Source organism: Triticum aestivum, chromosome 7B (genome assembly GCF_018294505.1).
Source record: "Triticum aestivum cultivar Chinese Spring chromosome 7B, IWGSC CS RefSeq v2.1, whole genome shotgun sequence".
Classification (NCBI taxonomy): Eukaryota; Viridiplantae; Streptophyta; class Magnoliopsida; order Poales; family Poaceae; genus Triticum; species Triticum aestivum.
Genome location: NC_057813.1, coordinates 1036767 through 1059737, shown reverse-complemented (window position 1 = coordinate 1059737; position 22971 = coordinate 1036767). Strand labels below are relative to the sequence as shown.

General features: G+C 43.9%; 2 protein-coding genes across 22 annotated transcripts; one reads left to right on the top strand and one right to left on the bottom strand.

Moving 5' to 3' along the window:
- The first annotated feature begins 1240 nt into the window (after positions 1 to 1240).
- On the top strand, positions 1241 to 16188 carry LOC123162640 (putative disease resistance protein At3g14460). Of its 21 annotated transcripts, none has more exons than XM_044580410.1 (20): positions 1241 to 1528; positions 1616 to 1751; positions 1842 to 2035; positions 2182 to 2443; positions 2618 to 2834; positions 2931 to 3060; positions 3316 to 3498; positions 3828 to 4220; positions 4300 to 8363; positions 8463 to 8624; positions 8982 to 9194; positions 9314 to 9375; positions 9495 to 9645; positions 9733 to 9801; positions 9992 to 10185; positions 11025 to 11108; positions 11581 to 12049; positions 13206 to 13318; positions 13635 to 15327; positions 15719 to 16188. In XM_044580410.1, the coding sequence occupies exons 3-9, from the start codon at positions 1886 to 1888 to the stop codon at positions 8350 to 8352; spliced, it is 5388 nt and encodes a 1795-aa protein (XP_044436345.1). In that variant the 5' UTR covers positions 1241 to 1528; positions 1616 to 1751; positions 1842 to 1885; the 3' UTR covers positions 8353 to 8363; positions 8463 to 8624; positions 8982 to 9194; positions 9314 to 9375; positions 9495 to 9645; positions 9733 to 9801; positions 9992 to 10185; positions 11025 to 11108; positions 11581 to 12049; positions 13206 to 13318; positions 13635 to 15327; positions 15719 to 16188. The 21 variants fall into 21 exon arrangements, with proteins under 21 accessions (XP_044436345.1, XP_044436347.1, XP_044436342.1 ...); XM_044580412.1 differs by having other exon boundaries at positions 13206 to 13334; XM_044580407.1 differs by having other exon boundaries at positions 13206 to 13348.
- Positions 16189 to 19804: 3616 nt separating this feature from the next.
- Positions 19805 to 21212, bottom strand: LOC123160701 (phytosulfokine receptor 2-like). The gene has a single exon (XM_044578545.1). The coding sequence runs from the start codon at positions 21192 to 21194 to the stop codon at positions 20067 to 20069; it is 1128 nt and encodes a 375-aa protein (XP_044434480.1). The 5' UTR covers positions 21195 to 21212; the 3' UTR covers positions 19805 to 20066.
- Positions 21213 to 22971: the final 1759 nt, after the last annotated feature.

The following is a 22971-nucleotide window of genomic DNA, read 5'->3' as shown; positions in this document are numbered from 1 at the left end:
GCCTCAAGTACCACACTGCAACCACCTTTAGCGCCTTTGTACATCCCCTGCCAAGCAAATGGACAGTTTTTCCATTTCCAATGCATGCAGTCGATGCTTTCAAGCATCCTAGGAAATCCTCTTGCTGCATTCTGTGCTAGGTCCGAGCAGTGTCTTCAACATTGGGTGATCGCAAGTATTGCGGTCCAAACACTGCCACCACTGCCCTGCAGAACTTGTAGAAACACTCAATGATCGTGGACTCGGCCATGCGCCCATAGTCGTCGAGTGAATCACCGGGAGCTCCGTATGCAAGCATCCTCATAGCTGTTGTGCACTTCTGGATTGAGGTGAATCCAAGTGTACCGGTGCAATCCTTCTTACACTCGAAGTAGCTGTCACACTCCCGGATGGAATTCACAATCCTGAGAAAAAGCTTTCGGCTCATCCGATAACGATGCCGAAATACTTTGTCGCCGTGTAGTGGAGCGTCGGCGAAGTAGTCAGAGTAGAGCATGCAATAGCATTCTAGTCGATGTCGGTTCTTTGCTTTCAGCCGCCCCGGCGCCGAGCCACCTCGCCGCGGCTTTGCGTTGCTCGCGAGCAGGCCGACCATGGCGGCGAGGACCATGAGATGCTCTTCGTCCTGGACGTCGACATCGGCTTCCTCCTCCAGCAGCGCCGCGAGCGCCTCCTCGTTGTCCAAGTCCATCACTGAGCAGACAAATCGCCGAACACCTGGCGGGCGTGAGGGCGCACAACCGCTGGAATCCCGTCCTGCACGGCCGGAGCGCCTGAAAAATCACCCAGGAAATGGTGGAGAGGTCGCCGCGGCGAAACCCTCTCTCTTTTTCGGCGGGATTGACCTATATAGCGGTGGTGGGCGGTGGGCGGCGCCGGGACCGGCAAGGCGGCGGGAGGGCGCGCGAGGGGGGGGGGGTCGTTTGTCTTGACTTTTCGCCTGGCAGTGTGGCCCAAACGTGGTTTTCCCTTCCGCCGGAGCCCCCGAACACCTCCCAATGCGCTGGGTTCGGCCTAGGATCGCCGGGCCCAAAAACAGGCCGAGCTGGCGATTTTTGGCATCTTAAGGGCACGACTGGGGTTTTTTTTCGCCACCGGCGCGGAAAAGCCGCCCTGTGAAGGGCGCGACGGGAGATGCTCTTATCCTAAAAAAACATCAGAAACCACAACCGGCAACCTCCCATAAGATTACACAGACACCCTAAAAAAAAGAAAGAAAATACACCAGAAACCACATTTTGCTTCTTTTTTTTGGCCCACGGCAGCTTTTCCCCACACTCTTTCACTTTCCCCACCTGAAGCTGCAGTAGCTCCCTTCCTTCCTTCTCCACCTCGCCGCTGTCGCCGTCGCCGACGCCGAGCAGGGCAGGTTGGGGCGAAAGGGAAGCAGCTACCGCCTCACGCCGCCTCTTCCATCCTTGCTGAGCTGCTCAGCACGAGGCCCTAATTGTGCTTCTGCAATGGGGATTTGATTTAATGGTGCTCTGGTCTGGCGTGCTACCTACAATTAGGAAGGGCTTCTGCAAAGGTATGCCTGCCATTCCCCCTCCCCTCTCTTCTCTTCTGTTCCCCTGTTTGCATTGGAGATTAATTACATCTTGCTTGGATCTAGTAGAGCGCCTTACAACAGTCACATAGAGATTTCTGCAAGGCATATAGAGCGCCTTACATCCAGATCTGGGACATAGAGATTTGGTTTGCTCTCTGCTATGCTCCAAACGTGCAGGCATCTTCTTTACTGTCTCTAGCAGGTACGCATTTCCCTGCTACACTAGCAATTTCTGCAAGCCTGTCCGTCTGTTTGTCTGTCTCAAGCAAACTAATTTGTTTTCATGCTCTAGTTCTGAATAACACCGTCTAGTCTAGTCTAGTTTCCCTGCTACCAATGGCAATGGGCGACGAAACTGTGCTGGAGCATATACTCAACGGAGACGAGGAACCCAAGGATCTGCCATTACCGCTCTTACAAAGCATCACCAATCATTTCTCTCCAGACAGAGAAATTGGTCATGGTGGATTTGGAGTGGTTTACAAGGTACACTTCACCATTCACAACAACAACATACATAAACATCTTGTTTTGTTCTTAAAGGTATCCTTTAATATCAACAAGTTGCATCTATTGATAAAATTACAGCAGGAAACTCACCTCTTGTTTTGGTATTGTTTGCTGACCAACAGGGTGAACTCCAAAATGGGACTATTGTTGCTGTTAAGAGGATTGAAGTCAACCAAATCACAATTGATGATGTGTCATTTCGCCGTGAGTTTAATAGCCTCATCAACATCAACCATCCAAATGTAGTCCGGTTTCTTGGCTTCTGTTCTAATACACATCATATACCGAGAAAAGAGGGTGGAGAAATTAGCCTTGTCAACGTAAGAGAAAGATTGCTCTGTTTTGAGTACATCAGCAATGGAAGTCTTGATAAGCATATTACTGGTAAGATCTTGTTGCAATTCATGCAGCTCTTCTTTCTTACTCTACTTCTTTACCTTACTGCCTGGATCAACCTTAGTGACAGACTTGCATCTAAAATGTCGTTCCGTCATTAATATTGCTCCGAATGAAGTTCAACATAACTTCATACTTTTTTGTGTCTTTATTATTCTACAGATGAATTAAGGGGGCTGGAATGGGAACCACGTTATGACATAATCTCTGGAATTTGCAAGGGTCTGTTTTACCTTCACGAGGAAAAAAATATTGTTCATATGGATCTTAAACCGCCAAATATATTACTTGATGATCATATGGTTCCAAAAATTACTGATTTTGGGTTGTCGAGATCAAATGAAATGTCGCATACTACAGGTCAACGTTTTGGAACACCGTAAGCTATGAGGAACCATTATCTAAGGTTTTCTATCATTACAGCCCCAAATTTACTTTGTGTGGTAATGCATCACACTATTGTATTTTGTTGCAGAGGATATGTCGCTCCAGAATACAATGAAGACGGCAAAACTTCATTCAAGTGTGACATATACAGTTTGGGTGTCATAATCACAGAATTGGTAACGGGGCGTAGGAGCGTCCCTCACAAAAATAATGCAAGGGTGATATCTCTCACTTTTTAGAACAGCAACAATTAATGTTTTGCATCCATCTTTTGTTCGTTCTTTAATATGCCTAGTATAGTACTGAATGGCATATATCTACTTTGAACAACATTTTCTTCATAGTGGCTGAATGGATTTGTTCACGGTGCTGAGGCGAACACACACTATGGATCTAACGTCTGGCCTTGAACTAGAAAATGGTACTGTAAGATTCTGGGATTATCATAAATAATTAACATTTGTTAAATGTAGGTAGTTCGAAGGTGGAGACACAGGTGGAAGAAGCCACCAACATTACTACAATACCAGCAAGTAACCAGATGCATTGAAATAGCGGAACGGTGCAGGCAACAAGAACCGGAAGCTAGACCTTCTATAGGTGATATAATCAGCATTCTGAGTGGATCTGAAAGTACGGATGGGCACACTGGCCAGGTAAGCTATAGCTAGTTTAAGATGCTTTGTAATCAAAACTGTGGAAATGGATGCATCATTTGAAGTCGAAAGAGATAGGTGTTACTGAGATCAAACAGCTAATGAAGTGTGAAACAGTCAAATCTAAGGTTGTGTTAATTTGGTTCCAGATTCAAGTACATATGCCATGCAAAAAGAAAAAACATAGGTTAGTTCATCTTAACCCTGCTAGGTTAGAATAATCCCAAATTTGTGTTTGACAACTATCATAGTAGCCTAAATCATAAATATATCATTTCTGAAAGGAAAAAAAGTGTACTTTCCAATAACACATCTCTCTTTTCTCGCAGGGAAGCACTTATATTGACGATGACATGCTTGGTATTGAGCCACTCGAGCTTAAGTTTGATGAGGAGATGTCATGGTCAGTTAAGCTAACCAATAAGACAAATGCTTGTTTTGCCTTCAGCATTGAAAGACCAAGCAAGCATTACACCATACAGCCAGACGAAGGTATTGTGACACCAGGATGTAGTGAGTGTCTTGTTCAGATATCAGTGACATCACCGCAAGTTGCACAGAATGCTGACAAGCTCATCGTGCGGAGCACAGAAGTGAATGAGGGTCTTACAGTCGAAGATATCACTAAAGATATATTCCATGAAGTGGCCGGTAAAGTGATTGATGAGGTGGATTTGACGCTTGTATATGAGCCCGTTAAGGCAGCCTCCCCCACGCGCAAGGTGAGCTTCATGAAGTAATCCTGACATACTGAAATGAATTTGTTCTTTAATCCTACTGCTTCATTGTTCAACATGCAAGGCCATCAATTCTGGCAGCTATGAAGACAGCGCGCGAGGACAACTGGATCGCCCAGAGAACTTTTCACGCAGTCAACCTGCAAACATGATGCAGCGCAAGGTCGGTCAGCGACGGCCTGTCCTCCAGCTCGGCCACAACTCGGAGCAGATCAGGGACAAGCTACTGCAAGCGCAAGGCCTGCTGCACAGCGCCCGGGGGAGCCACAACCCTGGCCTGCAGGGCTTGCTGGAGAAGCTGAGCAGGGACGCCGACCAGGCAGAGGACTTGCTGGATGAGGTCCGCTACTTCCAGATCCATGACAGACTCCACGGCACCAGCTACGCCACCACCCAAGATGGTAGTGATGATGATGCTGCTGTTGCCGGTGCACCACTCCGCGTCACCAACTCTGCTAGTGCTGATGGTGATATGCTGCATTTCGACATAGTGTCCATGTCCAGCAAAATCAAGTCCCTGTTACAGGGCATGGAGTCCCACTGTGATTCGGTCTCCAATTTGCTCGGCATCGGCAGTATCCCAAGCAACAGCACAGCAGTCGTCGTACATCGGCCTCAGACTGCTTCCATGATTATACAAGATAAATTGTATGGCAGGACATGCATTTTTGAGGAAACTGTCAATCGTATCACTGATACTGGTGCCACACAGACTGTTTCTGTTCTTCCTATAGTTGGTCCAGGGGGTATTGGAAAGACAACTTTCACCCAGCACCTGTATAATGATGCAAGGACTAAAAATCACTTTGATGTCCAGGTCTGGGTATGCGTATCCACTGATTTTGATGTTCTTAAGCTCACCAGGGAGATACTCGTCTGCATACTTGCAACTGAAGGAGGAAGCAGCGGTGTTACAAATGAAACAACCAATTTAAACCAGCTTCAGAAATCCATATCAGAACGTCTCAAGTCCAAGAGGTTTCTAATTGTCTTGGATGATATATGGAAATGTGACGGTGTGGATCAGTGGAGAACCCTGTTAGCTCCGTTCACAAAGGGGGAAACCAAAGGAAGCATGCTACTTGTCACAACTCGATTCCCAAAGCTAGCACGAATGATGGAAACAGTTGATTCACTACAACTCGCAGGTTTGGAGCCTAGTGACTTCTTCACATTCTTTGAAGCATGTATATTTGGTGATCACAACCCTGAGCATTACGAATATGAGTTAGCTGGTATTGCACGAAAAATAGCAAACAAGCTAAAGGGTTCCCCGCTAGCAGCCAAAACAGTTGGTAGGCTATTACACAAGGAACTTTCTCAGAAACATTGGAATGGAGTTCTTGGAAAGCATCAGTGGCTAAAGCAGCAAAATAATGATGATATCATGCCATCTTTAAAAATTAGCTACGATTACCTCCCTTTTGATCTGAAGAAATGCTTTTCCTATTGTGGTCTTTTCCCTGAAGATCATGAGTTTACTTCTTCAGAAATTAATCAGTTCTGGGTTGCAATTGGCATCATAGACTCTAATCACCGAGCCGATAGGAATTACTTGGAAGAATTAGTGGACAATGGTTTTCTCATGAAGGAATTTGATTGCTATGTAATGCATGATTTAATGCATGAGCTATCTCAGAGTGTTTCTGCACAAGAATGCCTCAATATAAGTGGCTTAGATTTCAGAGCTGATGCCATTCCACAATCTGTTCGGCACTTATCTATCAACATAGAAGACATATATGATGCAAATTTTGAGCAAGAAATGTGTAAACTAAGGGAGAAGATAGACATTGCAAATCTTCGGACTTTGATGTTTTTTAGAGAATATGGAGATGAAGGAATCGCCAAGATTTTGAAAGACAGCTTCAAGGAAATAAATAGTCTGCGTGTCCTATTTATAGTGGTGAAGTCTGCACAATCTTTTCCATATAGGTTTTCAAAACTTATACACCTCCAGTACCTCAAAATTAGGTCAGCTTACTACGGTGAAAGTTTACCTAGTACACTATCAAGATTTTATCACTTGAAATTCTTGGACCTAGATTATTGGCGTGGTCGTTCTGATTTGCCTGAAGACTTTTGCCACCTTGAGAATTTACATGATTTCCATGGTAGAAATGAATTCCACTCCAACATTCGCAATGTCGGAAAGATGAAGCATCTGCAGGAGCTAAAAGAATTCCATGTCAGGAAAAGGAGCATGGGATTTGAACTGACAGAACTTGGGGCATTGCCAGAGCTTGAAGGAGGACTGATTATACGTGGTCTTGAACACGTGGCAACCAAGGAGGAAGCTACTGCAGCCAAACTGATATTGAAAAGGAATCTGAAGGAGCTGGAATTACTTTGGGACAGAGACCTTGATGGACCAACTGCAGATGATGATATTCTTGATGCTCTTCAACCACACTCTAATCTTAGAGTACTTGCAATTGTAAATCATGGTGGTACCGTTGGTCCTAGTTGGTTGTGTTTTGGCATCTGGTTAACAAGTTTAGAGACTCTCGCTCTAGAAGGCGTATCTTGGAGGATACTCCCACCTTTTGGGAAGCTACCAAATCTGAAGGGACTCTATTTGAAGAAAGTCTGTGGAATGGATCAGTTTGGGCCTCGTTGTGGAGGCGCTCCAGGCAAATGTTTTATGCGCTTGAAGACGGCTGGGTTTTGTGAGATGCCAGATCTTGCTGAATGGGATGTGGAACATAATTGCCATTCCTTTCCAAGTCTTGAAGAAATCAAATGCATCGGTTGTCCCAATCTCCGTGTGATGCCCTTCTCAGAGGCATCTTGCACCAATTTGCGCAAACTTTATGTTTCCAGGTGCCCCAAGATGTCTCTGCCCTCCATGCCTCACACCTCCACACTGACAAATTTGGATGTTCAAGGAGATATGTTAGAATCGTTGTTGTCTTATGATGGAAAGAAATTGGTTGTTAGAGGTTATGGCGGTGCTTTGGCCTCCCACAATCTGGATGAAGTAGAAGATATGGCTATTGCAGATGCATCACGCATATCATTTACAGACATCAAAAAGCTTAAACCCCTAACAAAAGTAACCGTCAGAAGATGCGACGGTTTCTTCCCTGAAGAGCTGGATGGAAGTATTGTCTTGCATTCAGTTAAGAGTCTCATATTAGATGTATCTCATCTTACCAACAAATCATCATCATCAAAAGTGTTAAACTGTTTCCCAACTCTTTCTGTGTTGGAGGTAGACGGTTACCTTTCAGTTGACTTTCGATTATGTGACTATGAGGAACGTGTAATGCAGTTGCCATCATCCAGCTCACTGCAGGAACTTGCCTTCAAACACTGTAAGGGCCTAGTTCTTGTGCCCGTGGAGAATGGAGGAGGAATTCAGGAGGACAAGTCATTGCTCCAATCATTAACAATATTCAATTGTGGTCGATTTTTCTGTCGGTGGCCCATGGGAAAGGGAGAATCAGAGACCATTTGCCCTTTCCCTGCTTCCCTGAGGGAACTTTATGTTTACCAAGAGCCAAGCATCAAGTCAATGGCTCTGCTCTCAAACCTCACGTCTCTCACGCGTCTAAGGATACATGGCTGCAGTAATTTAACAGTGGCCGGATTCAATCCTCTCATCGCAGTCAACCTCATAGAGCTGCAAGTGTATCACTGTAACACCTCAGCAGCAGATCTGCTCTCAGAGGTGGCCTCTCAGAGGGCCAAATTATTGCCTGCGGGTTACATCTCTAGATTGGAGAAACTCGGTGTGGATGACATGTGTGGATTGCTTGTTGCTCCTATTTGCAACCTCCTCGCCCCGGCCCTCCACACACTTGAATTCCAGTTTGGTGATGAGAGGACGGAAAGCTTCACGGAGGAGCAAGAGAAAGCGCTGCAGCTCCTCACCTCCCTCCAAAATCTAACATTTTCCGATTGCAAGGGTCTGCAGTCCCTTCCTCAAGGGTTACATCGCCTTTCTTCTCTCAAGGAGTTATGTGTCCGTGGGTGTCCAAATATCCGATCGATGCCCAAGGAGGGCCTCCCGGTTTCACTGAGAAAACTAAGGATGGATTGTCACAGCGCTGAGATAGAGGAGCAAATTGAGAAAATAAAAAGAACCAACCCAAATTTATCCGTCAAAGGATAACTACACCCAAGGTGATACTTGTCGCCTCCCTATTTTTCTTGTTTTTCTATTTCTGAAGCAAGGTTTATTCACCATATCTCTGCTTCATCTTAACTTGTCAAATCTTACAGACTAGCAGGTCCCACTCCACTCCACCACTGTTGCAATCAATCTTTTATGCACACATTAATCGGCAGATGCAACCAACTCTTCATTCTGCATGCAACGCTAGTTGTTAACTCTTCATTCTGCTACATGATCGATATTTCTCTGCAACTCAACTCAATCTGCCGGTTAGTGTTGACATATAATGTGTTGCCTAGTCTCTTCCATCAAATCGGTCCTTTGGTTGCATTGGCTAGAGCATACACTTCTACAGTTAGTACCTCCAGAACCAAATTTCTGATCCTTTAATTTATGACTGCATTCATTGCATAGTGCAAAGCAACCACTTTGGCTTGCTTATTTATCTTTCTCCTGCTTGCTTTCTCTAGATTATAATATGTGCTTAATTTATGACTACATTCACAGCCCAACGCATGCTTCTTTTCATCCACTTCTTTTTGTACCCTTTTCTGCTAGTAGACTTGCGATTGATACACCGTTGATGTAACTTTTCATAATATACATGAGTGCATTTTCTTTGTCAGGCTTCTGTTCCCTATGAAATAAAAAAGGGCGTGCTAGACATCACTCACTCACTCACTCATTTCAAGAAGAAGACTTGATTCGTAGCTGCAAGAAGTGATCGAGACTTGAATCATGGAATTATTATCAGGCTTGTGCTCCTTTTTCGCATGAAGCAGCAGGACTGAACAGAAGAGGCCAATTTAACTGTTGGCATCAGTAGCAGCGAGGAAGAGGTATTTAACTGCCTGCTGTTACTCAAAACGAATAACTATTTTCTTTCTTTTCTTACCATGAATGAATGAATGAATCAAGTGCCTTTATTTCCTCTTTCTTGAATCCTTTCCTTTGGCAGGACGATGCTGCTGCTTTGTAAAAAAGCAGCTCTGTCCTGTCTTGTCTTGGTGGTGCAGAATGGTATGGATGTAACCTAGTATATTATCGTGAAATGAAATTGAATTCTACAAGAGAGAAGAGAATGCTTTCCAATTTGTTTGATTCTTGAAATATGGCCTGATACTGAATTATTCCTCTAGGACCGAAGCAGTGAGGATTAGCAACCTATGCTGGGGCAGAGTAGTGAAACTATTGAACCCAGGCAGCTACGTACAATCTTGCAGGGAGATTGCATGCATGCATACAGGTTTAGGTTTGATTGGCTGGCATTGATCCTTGACTCCATGTAAGGTAATGACTGATTGGGTGTTTAAGCTACCTTGTTCTCTGTTCAGATTCTGATCCAAGTTCATTTATTGTACTTATTGGATCCTGCAGTCCCAGTACAAACAAACAACAAACAAACAGAAGTGAACAGGGCAATTGTCTGTGTTGATATGCTGAAAGGTGAGTACCTACTTGACACTTTGTTCTCACTTTTGGGGTTTCCCTCAAAATTAATGATTGAGTGTTCAAGCAATTGTCTGTCTTGATATGCTGAACTGCTCGAATCTGTATGTTTGTCGCCAGAATGTTGTTGCTTTCTAAGGGTAAAGTCCACATTCCTCAAGCACCAGCTGATATAATTGTCTTGCAGAATATCGACCTAAAAAATGGCTCACAGTCGCAGTGGGATGTCCTTCCTTCCTTCCTTCCTTCCTTTAAAGAAGAGAAGTGGGCTTTAATTTGTGGATGCAGCAGCAGCAGCAGCCAACAGAGCAGAGCAGAGCATTCCAAGAAGGGACTAGTTATCCAAAGGGTGGCAAGGTGCGACGTGGTTGTTTTTTTTAGGTACGGAAGAATTGTGTTTTTTTTTTCAGTGTTCCGATCATGATTTTGTTCCGTGGCCACGGACTAACTGATGGATGATGCCAATGCTATTCGGTGTAACTGTTGTTAGCGCAATGCTAGGCTTAATGTCTACGATTTGGCAGCTTCACATGTGAATCTGAATCTGAGACCTGGAGTCGTGGATGAGGTCGTTCGCTAGATACATGCAAGTAATCAGTTGAGTGGACGTGCATGCACAACCAAAGCCAAAAGAGGAAAAACTGCAAATGCAGCAAAAAAAAAAAAGAAAAAACAGAGGAGTACACTGCTCTGCTCATTGTGGAACTCCAGAGGAGTCCAATCCTAGATACAAGTCGTTATTTTTGGTTAAATAATGCATTGTGGATTGATAATGGCATGCCACGCCTCTGTTGTTTGAGATGCGATGCGAATTGGACTTTCCACCTCTCCGGCGTGTGCTAATCTATATTTACAGCTCCAGTTTTGCTATACTAATTAACTATGCTAATTTTGTATTTTTTTCTTCTAAACATACATTTCAAAATGTTCTAACTGTATATGCATTTTGGAAAAACTGTTAAAATATTACATAACCTGGTTGGAATAAATAATGCAAAATTTTGTCGATGTGAGTTTTAAACAAGCGTTCTCGTATTTTACTAAATGTTCATTTAATCTGGAAAAATAGTGTTTACATTTCTCTCTCTTTAAATGTTCATGTAATTTTACAAAATGTTCACGTATATTTCAAAAATATACGTGATTTTTTTAGGGTAAAAATATACGTGAATTGGGCTTTGTTTTTCCTGGGAGTTGTGCTTTATTCATTGCAGTTGCAGGGCAATAGTCGACCTGAACCCAAAGAAAAGACGGCAACTCTTATATGACGCATCGCACGCGCGGGTCTATAAAGCGACACTCAGGTGCTTCTCGTTTTTTTCCTGTGCGTACACTAGCAAATCGGTGACACTGTATCAACTCAGCGGTACTGTGGTGACTTGAAGCACTGTAGTTCGTGTTTTTTGCAGTCATTTAAATTTATTTTATATTAAAAACACGGACGTTTTTTCAATTGTGAAAAAATAAAACGTGATTTAAAAAAAATAGTGAACAGTTTTTAAAGCACAAACATATTTGAAACTCCCTATCATTTTTAAAAAAATCCTGATATTTAAAAAAATCACAATTCTTGTTAAAAATAGGAATATGGTCTTAATATCCAATTATTTTTTGTAACTCCTAAATTATTGAAAATTCTCAAACATTTGTTGAAATTACCAGCAGGTCTCAACAAATGTTTGAGAATTTTTCCATGCTGAAATGGCTTGTACTCCCACAGTTTTCCCAAATATTAAGAATGAAACTTAACAGGTTTTACATCGTTTGTTATTACAGCCCCCCCACAGTTTGTGTTGTTAAGCTTTGCCAAGCAAAAGGCCACCTCTCAAGACAAAAAACTTCATGCAAATGCAGCAACAGAGAAATACGTAGCTCTGTTTGTTCATTTGTACGAGGCTGTGATCTTCAGTTTTGATCTACTGTCAGGCCATAAGCTCTTCCATGTCTTTGTGAAAATTCAATCAAACCACCACTAGTGTACTCTTCCATCTCTGATGATGATTCATTTTCCGTATATACATACAGCGCACTTCTGTCCGGACGTACTATATCTGAATTGCTTGAGCCTTATGTTGTATCCCGTTAGGTGGTACTCCCTACATAGTAGCTCCTTTAGTCCGAGATAAATCCGTGTATGTGTATTCGAGAGGCCTGCGCAAGGCGGAGCTGAAGGCCAAGTTCGTGGAGCTGCACGAGATAACCGAGGCCAAGTCGGCAGCTTTCTTGGTCCCACTGAACAATCTAGGTAATCAACACCAGTTCAGTGAACGCACTGCTCTACAGTTGAGCTTCTTCATCTTTCAGTACACAGTGAACGCCCTACTTTTACACATCAACAACTCAAATCAGACTAGATAACAGTACTCCAAGATAACTCTGACATGTGTCATTTGTGAATCCATTCTGACTATTTGGAGTATAAAGATCACTGAATTTTGACATAATACCTTTGCCCCTGCTCCTGCTACCCTTGGTCTTGATCCAACCATTGCAAACTAAGATAAAGTACCCTGATCCTGCTCCTTCACATGTTTCTACTCTTTATGCTTTTCAGTGTTTATAAAAAGGGGCCCTTAGTACCAATCCAACACATGTTCATGTTCATGTTCATCACACACACATACACACAGCAATGTTCATGCTCTGTATTTTTAGTACATCACACACAGAACTTTGCACTTAGCACCATTTCTGCAAAATCTGCCATGGTAGCTAAACAAGAAATGGCTGCCATGGCACAGTAATTCAGTTGGTGACAAATTTAGTTAGCAGTATAAATTCTGAAGTTTAACTGAAGATTCAGACTATAAACAGTATGAACATAATTTATGTTGAGAATGCTAAAACAGACAACTGTTTTTATACTGCTAACACTCCTGCAGGCTAAAAACAACATTTATAAGAAATTATTCAGTTAGGAATATTCAGTTTGTCTACTTGGAGTACATTCTACTCACACTCAGTTTTTCACTACATTGCTTCTCTGAATTCAGTTAGGACCATTAACCCTATCTGTCATCCTGTGGTTAATTGATTAATCAAGCACACAGTTTGCTGGGTTTTTTTTTTGGATTTGTACTGTGATAGCTCTGAAACTAGGTAGGTTCACTGAGTTTTTCTGGGGTTACACTGAAATTCAGTCTTCACCTGTGTAGTTTTTTTATTTGACAACTTAAAACTTCATTTTTCATATGATAGAATGATTTACAAGAAGGTGAGAAACAAAGTCTGGAAACTAGCTGCAGCAATAAAATCACTTATATACTGGATAATTGTATTTCTAAATAGTTTCCAAATTTGATAACACCGGAGGAGTACTGAATGCATCAATTGTTTGAAATTGGATGATCTGCACCACCACAATTAAACATTTAACATTTGAAATTGGATGATCTACACAGGTGCTGGTCGAACTGGCCGGCTCGGCAACCACGGCCGCGGCTACCGTGAGTCGCTGGAGCCGGGGAAGGAGGGAGGAGCACTAGGGAAAATCACCTTGGGCGATGTCCCGGAGGTACCGCCGAATTTGAGTGCGGACCGCGACGTACAGAGCCTTCTTTCTATTTCAAAAGTGTTGCATTAGCACTTTTCTTTCTTTCTGTACAGTTCAAGGGGAGAAACATATATAGTTGCTTTCTTATAAGACGCAGTCTTAGTTGTAGCTAATCTTGTCAACTTTTAGAAATTGAACTTGCATCCAACAACTTATTATTGGTTTTCTTCTCTATCTATACTACTTACTTAGCTTGAAAAATATCTCTTGAAGTAGTCAATTTCCATAACATCCAGCTGGCACCCACATGACTGTTATTGGTTAATTATGCGTGCAGGCTTATACCGCTGTTCCGGGCATGCTGAACCTTGCAAAAATGAGGCAGAGCTCAAGGAAGCGGTTTCTTTCAGATCAATTTCTCGCTGGGATTCTCAAGGAGCTCTCCAGTAGTTGACTGACTAATGTTGTTCTACTTCAACTTGTTACCGTTGTGATTCAGAAAGGAACTGAACGTGATGGTTCTTCTGCCCGAGGAGAGGAACTGAAAGTCAGAGCCTTCTTTGTCTGAAAGGAGCATGCCTGATCAGTACAACTGGTTATTGATTCTCTTCTTTGTTTCTACCCTGGGGCGAACCCATATTACCCTCCTCCCTATCCCCCAACGGATGACCCCAGGTACAACCATTCAGAAAGGAGACCATCAAGGAGGCACTCAGCAGATAGCAAGGACTTCGACAACTCCGATGATGAGAGTGATGACCAAAGTGGTTCAGAGAGGGAGAGTTCTCATGGCCGCAAGTCGAGTAAAAAGGGCAATCGCTCGGGCAAGAAGAAATTCTAATGTAATCGTGATACGCAATGTAAATGTAACATCAAGGAAGAAGCATGTGTCATCAGAGAGTGAGTCGCAATCAGGCTCTGATGTGGCATCAGAGGATAGTGACGATTCACACAGAAAATCCAGCAAGAGGAATCATCATAAGCGCTCAAGCTCGAAGAAAAAAGGGGATAAGAAAACCACTGTTGAGTCTGAAGATGAGTACACCAAGGATGGAATGTCTAATGGGCAGCAAGATGGAGATCAAGGAAACTGGAATGCGTTCCAGAATTTCTTGCTCAGAGATGAAGAGAAGACAAGAGATCATAATGACGCGGACATGTTCGCCAGTGAAAGAGAGGCACCACAACCACCTAGGAGGAAAGAGACCACAAGAAGTATTGATGATCCTATTCTTTTATCAGAGCGAGGTTCTGCCGATGTCAATGAGCGGCATGCGATGTCTTTCAGTTCAGCCAACGGGAGAATTAGGGCCAGGCAGATGATGTCTGGTGATGAACTTATGATGTCTGCGGAAGGTCGGAGCTTTGTGGATGGTGGCATGAAGGAGATAGAAGCTGGAGGTGGAGGATACAGAAGAGGGGCAAATGATGACTTCATGGTTTATGGACAGGACAACTCAATGGACAGGAGGAGCTCCTTGGACCCCCTTGCCGAGGCGCATTACAAGAGACCCACTCCTCTAGAGGAAAAGAAGAATGTGCACAGTATGGGCGATGAGTCCTTCATGATACCTGTTACCTCCAACTCACAGGATAATCTTGGAGCAGCCGGCCGTACTGCCATTGACATAGATGCCGAGCTTGGCTCAAGTGTTCAGAAAACATCAGATGCTAAGGCTGGAGCTGAACTTTTCTATGAGCCAGATGAGTTGATTCCAGAGCGTGGATTTGAAGATGTTTCATTTGGATATGACCCATCAATGGACTATGACAGCCACATGCAGATTCAGCATGACGTCAGCGTTGAAGATGCAAATGCAGAGGATTTATCCGTTTGTGTTGAGGGTGAAGAAAAGATGCCGGGGAAAGATAAGAAGCTTAGAGGTTCACAGGAGGGCGTGGATAAAAGAAGGAAGGATGCCTCAGCAAGGAGATTGTCAGCGCCCAAAGGACCACTAACTGATGCACAGAAACGTGCGCAAAACCTACGGGCGTACAAAGCGAGCCTTCAAAAGGAAAAGAAGGAGCTGGTATTGATGTTTTACTTTTATACATTTTATATATTAAACAGTTTATTCTTTTCTTCTGCCCCACATGATTAGTTTACTCTTTTTTATCGTCCTCATCGCATATTTTTAAGTGACCAAATTGAATCTATATACAACAGAGTGCTCTAGTATTATCTATGTCCTTCTGGTGTGGCAAAATTAAATTAATACCCCCACCATTCTCACATGTATTGAATGCCATATTTTTCATATGTGTCACTAGAGTAGAAGACCAGTACCTAGAAGCAAATAATAGGGCAAAAAATGTGGTGGAGAATGTCATTTGTATGCATCAGCAGAATTGCAGTTTTCAGCAGGAAGCATTTGCTCAAACCGCTGATGAGTTTTTGTTGTTGTAAATAAATATTTTCAGGAAGCGGAGCAGATGAAACGGCTGGAAAGGCTTAAGCAAGAGAGGGAAAAGAGGATTGCTGCAAGAAGCGGCGCATCGAATCCCCAGAAAACCACAGCTAAAGCAAGCGCAGTGAGCAAGTCAACCTCATCCTTGGCTGAGATGAAAAAGGAGAAAAGTGGCGGCACAACCGAATCCTTGATTGAGCGATTGAAAAAGCTTGCTCAACCTAAAACCAATGCTTCAACTTTGAACCCCAAGTCAGCGACCGCGGACCACCCACGGAGAAGAAGCTTGCCGCAATAAGGTCCTTGTGCTTTGGGGAGTATTTATTTGGTTTTGTTGACTGATTGATGAGGCCAATAATTCGATTTGTATTGATTAAAATTTTTTGGTCTGTTGATTTCTAGTACATAATCTACACATTGTTGTATATTACGACGGAGTTGTTTGTAAGCAGTTTGTTTGTATAATCTGTCATTTGCGTTGTATTACAATCTACACATTGATTCTAGTATATACTTGTGGATTGGACATATTGATCTGAAAAGCTGTGCCTTTGCAGTTCTGGTGTATATACGGAATGACTTGCATGAATATCTGTGGATCAGCTGAATCGATTTATGGATATATTCTCTGTTTTTTTATCTTTAAATTCCCATAGTGTTGATACCTCCTTTTTAGGGGAAAATGAGAGTTTATTCAACAAGAGAATCCAACCTGCTGGTGAACTGGTTCTTCCATAGCTTTAGCTCTTCAAAGACCAAATTTTGCTCAGCCACAAAACCACATGATGCACCCGCTAGGAAACCGGAACACGCCGCCGCAACCCTCCGCATCACGATGCACTTGCCCATCAAATCCGGCTGCATCGGATCCACGCGTGAGGGGGCGGAAGAGCCCTGCCGCTGCGGGCGTTGGCCGGGCTTCACCTGGTCACGCCCTCTGCCGGCGGCAGGGGAGGGGAGGAGCGGGAGGAGAGGCGATGGGAGGCGGTTAGGGTTCTGGAGGGATTAATTTAAAAATGAGAGATATTTTCAGTTCCCGCCCTCTACACTAAGAATGCATACGGCCATTTTAGTATGATACCAAAATAAACATGATCTTTATATTTTTTTAAATGAACATCAACATATTTCTTAATGAGTGGTTCCACCACACACCCAAGTTTGATCCTTAATAAATGGAGAAAATCCATGTGCATCACCTGCCAATTCTGGGAATTGAACTCGGGTCGTTAGGCTGCACAACCGCATACCCAACGACTAAGCCAAGGCTCTCTCTGCAAAAAATAAAAATAAAAATGGGAGAGATTTCCACTTCCTGACCTCTTCACCAACTAAGAATGCATACGGCCATTGTAGTATGAGTACCAGATAAACATGATCCTTGGAGTATCAAGATATTTCTTGATGAGTGGTTTCACCACACACCAAGCCTGGTCCTGAATAAATGGGGAAAATCTCCTATGCATCACCTGTCAATTCTGAAAGTTGAACTCGGGTCTGCACAACCGCATACCCAACGAATGAGCCAAGACTCTCTCTGCAAAAGAAAAAGGGAGAAATTTTTACTTCCCAGCATATGCATCAACAAAGATGCATACAGTCATTTTAGTATGAGTACCAAGATAAATATGATCCTCAAAATTTTTAAAATGAGTATCAAAATATTTCTTGATGAGTGGTTGCACCATGCACCATATTTGATCTTCAATAAATGAGAAAAAACCCTTATGCATCACCTATCAATTATAGAAAATTAACTCGGGTCGTTAGGCTGCACAACCGCATATCCAACTACTGAGCTAACACTCTACTCTTACAGATATTAGCCTCTGAGCCAGACCTACTGAAAGCGCTCAATTTGGCCATCTCCAGCGATCCAGGCTCAGGCGAAGCAAAAGAGCGCACGTGGGTGGCTTCATCGATGCAACCTCGTGCGGCCAGACGGCGAGATACGTGGTGTACTTGAGGTTGCTCATGGTTTGTTGGTTTAACTCGTAATCTGTCATTTCTAGTGTGCACAATGGTGCTTCGATACGAGATAAGGTCTATAAAAAAAGAAGCACATCAATGTTGTGGTTCCATTTAGGTGGCCGATTCGTAGTTTTGTTCAACAAATGTTTATTTTTGTGTTTATGTTTGGAGCTATATTGTGTTAGAATAATCTGAGGCACTCCGTCTTCTACTGAGGACCAAGCAATCACACAAGCACGACACCGAGATTTGTTAACGAGGTTCACCATCATGGTTACATCCCCGGGGCCTGACTACGGACGCTCCTCCCCGTGACACCATCACAATACCGCACCCTGGCCGCCCGGGCGCCGGCACACGCCGCCGGCTCCCCCGCGTGCCCGTGCTATTACGTTGGCATAGGTTACATCGTGTGTCTACCCCCGCTATATATGAGAGGCCTAGAATACAAGTGTCCTACTTGGACACGACTCCTACTCTGTCTACACACCGTACGACTCCAAGTCCAACTGTAACCTAACTTGTACAATAATATTCGACACAACTCTAACATATTGTATGAATTTTGCCAAAGTCATCACGCATGGTCGATTATTTGAAATTTGCTTTGTCCAGTAGCTTCATCTTGCAGTTTCACATGATTTTCGTGTTGTACTTTTTCTGTTTCGACGACCGTAGACAAGCAGATTTATATTTCAATCTTCGGCCTGCTCTCATGAGTCCTACTGCACTGACGTCACCGCCGACGTTATTCCTCTCGGCCTCCTCTCCTACGTCCTCCTACACTGACGACATCATCGTGGTTTTGTCACGGCAGATGTCCTCGAAAAACGACTTAGTCGCGAGGCCATCGCAGCTAGATAGTAGCTTGAACGGGGTTGGTCGGAATCGAGAGACGCAAGTTTTACCCAGGTTCGGCCCCTCGCGGTGGAGGTAAAAGCCTACATCCTGCTTGATTGCTATTGATGATGATGATCTCGGTTACAAGGGCGATGTTTCCCTACCTCTATCTCGAGAGCTATTGACTTGTCTCTTTTTAACCTACCCTCTTGGGATGCCTTGTCCCTTCTTATATAAGTTGAAGGCGCTGGCTTACATGTAGAGTTTTAGTAGGATTAAGACTAGTCTATTTTCTATTACAAGCCAGATACTAGTCCGGGTCTTGCTTTCCATGCCAGGTCTTGCCTCTTCTTGGATGAGCCGGCCCAATGATTATCCCTCTTAAGCCGGCCTTTTGTAAGTCGCCTTCTGGGCCTTGTTGCTCTCTTTGGCCCATCGGCCAGGACATCGTTGAGTTGCCACTTTCCGGCCGGGTCACACCGTGGGGTATATCCCTAACAACGTCTTTCCTCCCGGCCTTTCTCCAGTGTCCTACCACACTGGCGCTGTCGCCGATGTCATTCCTCTCTGCATTCTCTCCCGTGTCCTACTACACTGGCATTCCAACCGAGTTCCTCTCAGCCCCCTCCCACATCCTACTACATTACCGCCATCGTCGGCATCGCGGCCTCCTCTTCCGCGTCCTACTACACTAAGACCGCCATGGCGTGTGCACTGTATTTATCCTCACCGCCCTCTGCCTCGGCGCCCTCCTTCTCGTCCCTTCTCATGGATTTCCCCTATGGCGACAATGCTAGCAAGTAGTATGCCATGCCGCCGATGGGATTGCTTGCCCGCGACTCCATGCTCATCGCGTCGGACGCGGTGCGGCGACCATCGTCCACGATTGTCATCGAGGCACTCTAGTGTAACTCTATGTATCATGTGTAGCTGTTAATTCTTAACCATGTCTAGTGTATACAATCAAACCCGGTGTAGTGCATCAACCCAACCAATGCAGGCCTCCGAACGCCAGACAAAAATTGCTTCCCCAATGCAGCCAACCTATTTGCAGCCTACCAAATGATGTGCACAACATAATTTTTACCCTGCATCTGCTCAGTCAGGCCCAACTGGGACAAGTATGCAAAGTAAAAAACGATGCAGGCAACCGAACAAGCCCTTGATGTATGAATGAATTAAAGCACAATACTATAAAACAAGGAGAGACAACACCTCCAAGAGGGCAAGGAATAATAAGTTGCCACACACCACCAGCTTGGAGATCACGTCTTTCCCGATACACAATACCAGCCAAACCATAATATATTTCTCCATACACAATACATGGACCATAAAGATTCGATTATTACAACATATGCGACGCATAGGCAGGCACATCTCGTGTGGCAACTTATGTACCTTATTTATCGAATAGTATCTCATGGCCTAGGATAGTAGCAGAAAAACAAACTACAAAGGCTGAACATAATCTCATCTCAACTCCTCAGATAGTTGAGAAGTTCAAGAGGAGGCAATATGTATATATAAGGGCTTAATTATATATAAAATTAAGCTCCTGATACAACTTTGTTATTCCCAACTACGATATGGTTCATCCCAGATACAACATTATTGCTCCCAGATACGATATTGTTACTCCCAGATACGACATGGTTGATCCCAGATACGCCATTGTTGAACCCAGATACGACACTGCTACTCCCGGTTACACCATGCCTGCTCCCAGATACAACATGCTTGCTCCCAGATACGACATGGTTGTTCCCAGATACGGTGTTGTGATTCCCGTATACCGCATGGTTGTTCCCAGATACGGTGTTTTCATCCCCAAATATGACAGTATTATCGTTTCCGGATACAACATTGTTTCTCCCGAATCTCACAACATTGTTGGTCCCTGTTATGACATTTAGGAGCTCGTTAAGTCGTCGTCCGAGTGTGCTTCTGTTATGCTTCACATACAATGGCATGTTAGTGAAAGTCATGCCCTCTGAACGCCCAACGGTGGCGAAGCCCTTTAGTAGTGTCAAACTCTTAGGTACCTCGCCAACCAATGAATTGTTTGAGAGATCCAAGTAGCAAAGGTGGTGAAGCTGACCAATCCACAATGGAATGGTGCCGACCAATTGGTTGCGGGACAAATCAAGCACCTCCATTTTCTTGCATTGGGACAACCATTCTGGAACCCTGCCCTTGAGAGCACAGTCACCAAGGGCCAGCACCTTGAGGCTCTTGAACCCACCAATAATACCATCACCGGGTAGCTCCTCACCACCAAAATTCTTGGTGAGGATCAACGTGGTGAGGTTCTGGCACCCATGCAACACGGCGAGCAGCCCTGAGATGTTGTGAAAGTTGTTAGAGCTGAGGTCAAGCTCCTCAAGCTGCGCAAGGCCTGCAAGGGAGGTTCCTGGGATGGCCCCCCCAAGGCCTCGCCTGGGGAGGCGTAGTGCCGTGACACGGCCGCTGGCGGCATCACAGCCCACACCTTCCCAGCTGCAGCATGTGGCACCGGACCACGTGGCACGGAGGAGGACACCCCCACCGTTGAGGCTCCCGGCAAAGTCCAGCAGCGCAAGGAGGTCGTCAGGGTGGCACGAAGTTGCGCGCGCCTCAGGCAAAAGAACCGCCAAAAGGAGGAAGAACAGCAGGTAGCATTTGGCCATGGGATTCATTCTGCTCGAGTGATTGGCAAGTGCTCTTGGTGTACAAACTACTTGGGTGATACATGGTGTCTTATAGTGTGTGGCTTGCAAGTGGTAGTGAGTGGCCAGGCCACGTACTACAAGTAAGTGGCTGATCCACTGAAATTCGTGGGTGGCAATTCATGGGTGGCTTATATTTTACTTGTCGTGGCCCATTCATGCTTGTCTCTTCGTATCTTAAACTGGCCTACTACTGACGCAAGGATTAGTCTTTCTATTTACACCATCTTTGTCCAAGCGTCTCATCTTTCTCCAAAATTGAAACTATTAAAATACGACAGACGATGAGTAGATTGTAAGTTTCTAGAGAAAAACTAAAGTTAAGTCCACGGGGAATTACCATCCTACCGGTAGCTGGCTGGCGTAGCACACAGCTGGTTCATTTCTCCGTTCGATTGTGGCTATCCAGCGTACGTGTAGTCCAGTTAAACGGAAAGATAGCCACAATTCTCCAAAATATGTCTTTAAAAGGTCTTATATTTAGAAACAAAGGGAGTATGATAATATGATGCCATATCATAGCATGTAAATTGAGAAAACATAGTGTCAAATATATCTTGTCCACAAATTCTTATTAGGATTCTACAAACAATTAATAAGATTTTCACTTTATGATATTATGCTTTGTGAAGGTTGTGTGATAGACTAGTATCATATGGATGATACTAGTTTATAATACCACCCATTACATATTATCATACACTAGTATCATGCATATGATACTAGTGTGATACTATGCATAATATTCGATATTATTCATTCTTGAATTTCTTTGTTTTTCATACTTGGTAGATAAATTTATGTTCGAACTTGGAATTTACCATGTCTATAGAAAGGCATCTCTTCGACATACTGTATTTTCTTGAGAATTTTTTGGAACTTCAAAAGATAGTTTAACCGTGGTTTTCACCATTTCCACCAAAAATTCTCTTGACATGGCTGACAGTGTTATAATTAACAATTTGCATCCGAGCAGACGAGGACATATACAGGATATCCCCCTTAACAGGGTATCCTCCTCTGTTGTTGCTTTACGTAATGTTGTTTTCAAGCTTGAGGGTGTGACGAGAGACTCATGGACAGTCATGAAAACGATTTGGAACAACACTTTCCAGTGTTGCAGCAGTGCGGTTTCTAGTGTTGCAGCACCACCACCACCAACTTGTTCCAAACAGCTTTGTGGCACCACCATGCATCTTGTTAAGGCCGGCCGATCCTAACGCTACACGTGTCCCATAGCGTGTTGGCCACGCAGCTGTCCCTGGTGCGGTGCATGATGCGACAGGCGTGGCTCCGACCTACTGTTTGTGGCTGCTGCTGCGGAGGCAGCATTTGTCCGCAATGGCTCAGATGGAGATTGATATTGTTGGGAGTTGTATCTACTCATTGTTTACTACGTACATACTTGTGAGAAGAACAATGATGGAAAGCGTGCAGTGCAGTGCATGGCATGAAATGACCGAGGGTATGTATGGCAGGTCGGCATGGATTTGCAGCAAAGCATAACCCTGGGAAGAGGACATGCATTCTTTGCCTATGTGTAAGTAAAGTCTTGTGAGTCGTGTGAGTGGCATGCAGAGGGAAGGGACACATCTCCTTTTCCTTTTACATACATACATACATACATACATACATACATACATACATACATACATACATACATACATACATACATACATGAGTTTAATTTGGATATGTCATTCAAGCTATTAAAATTCTTGATAGATCAGTTTTGCTCTGAATATAT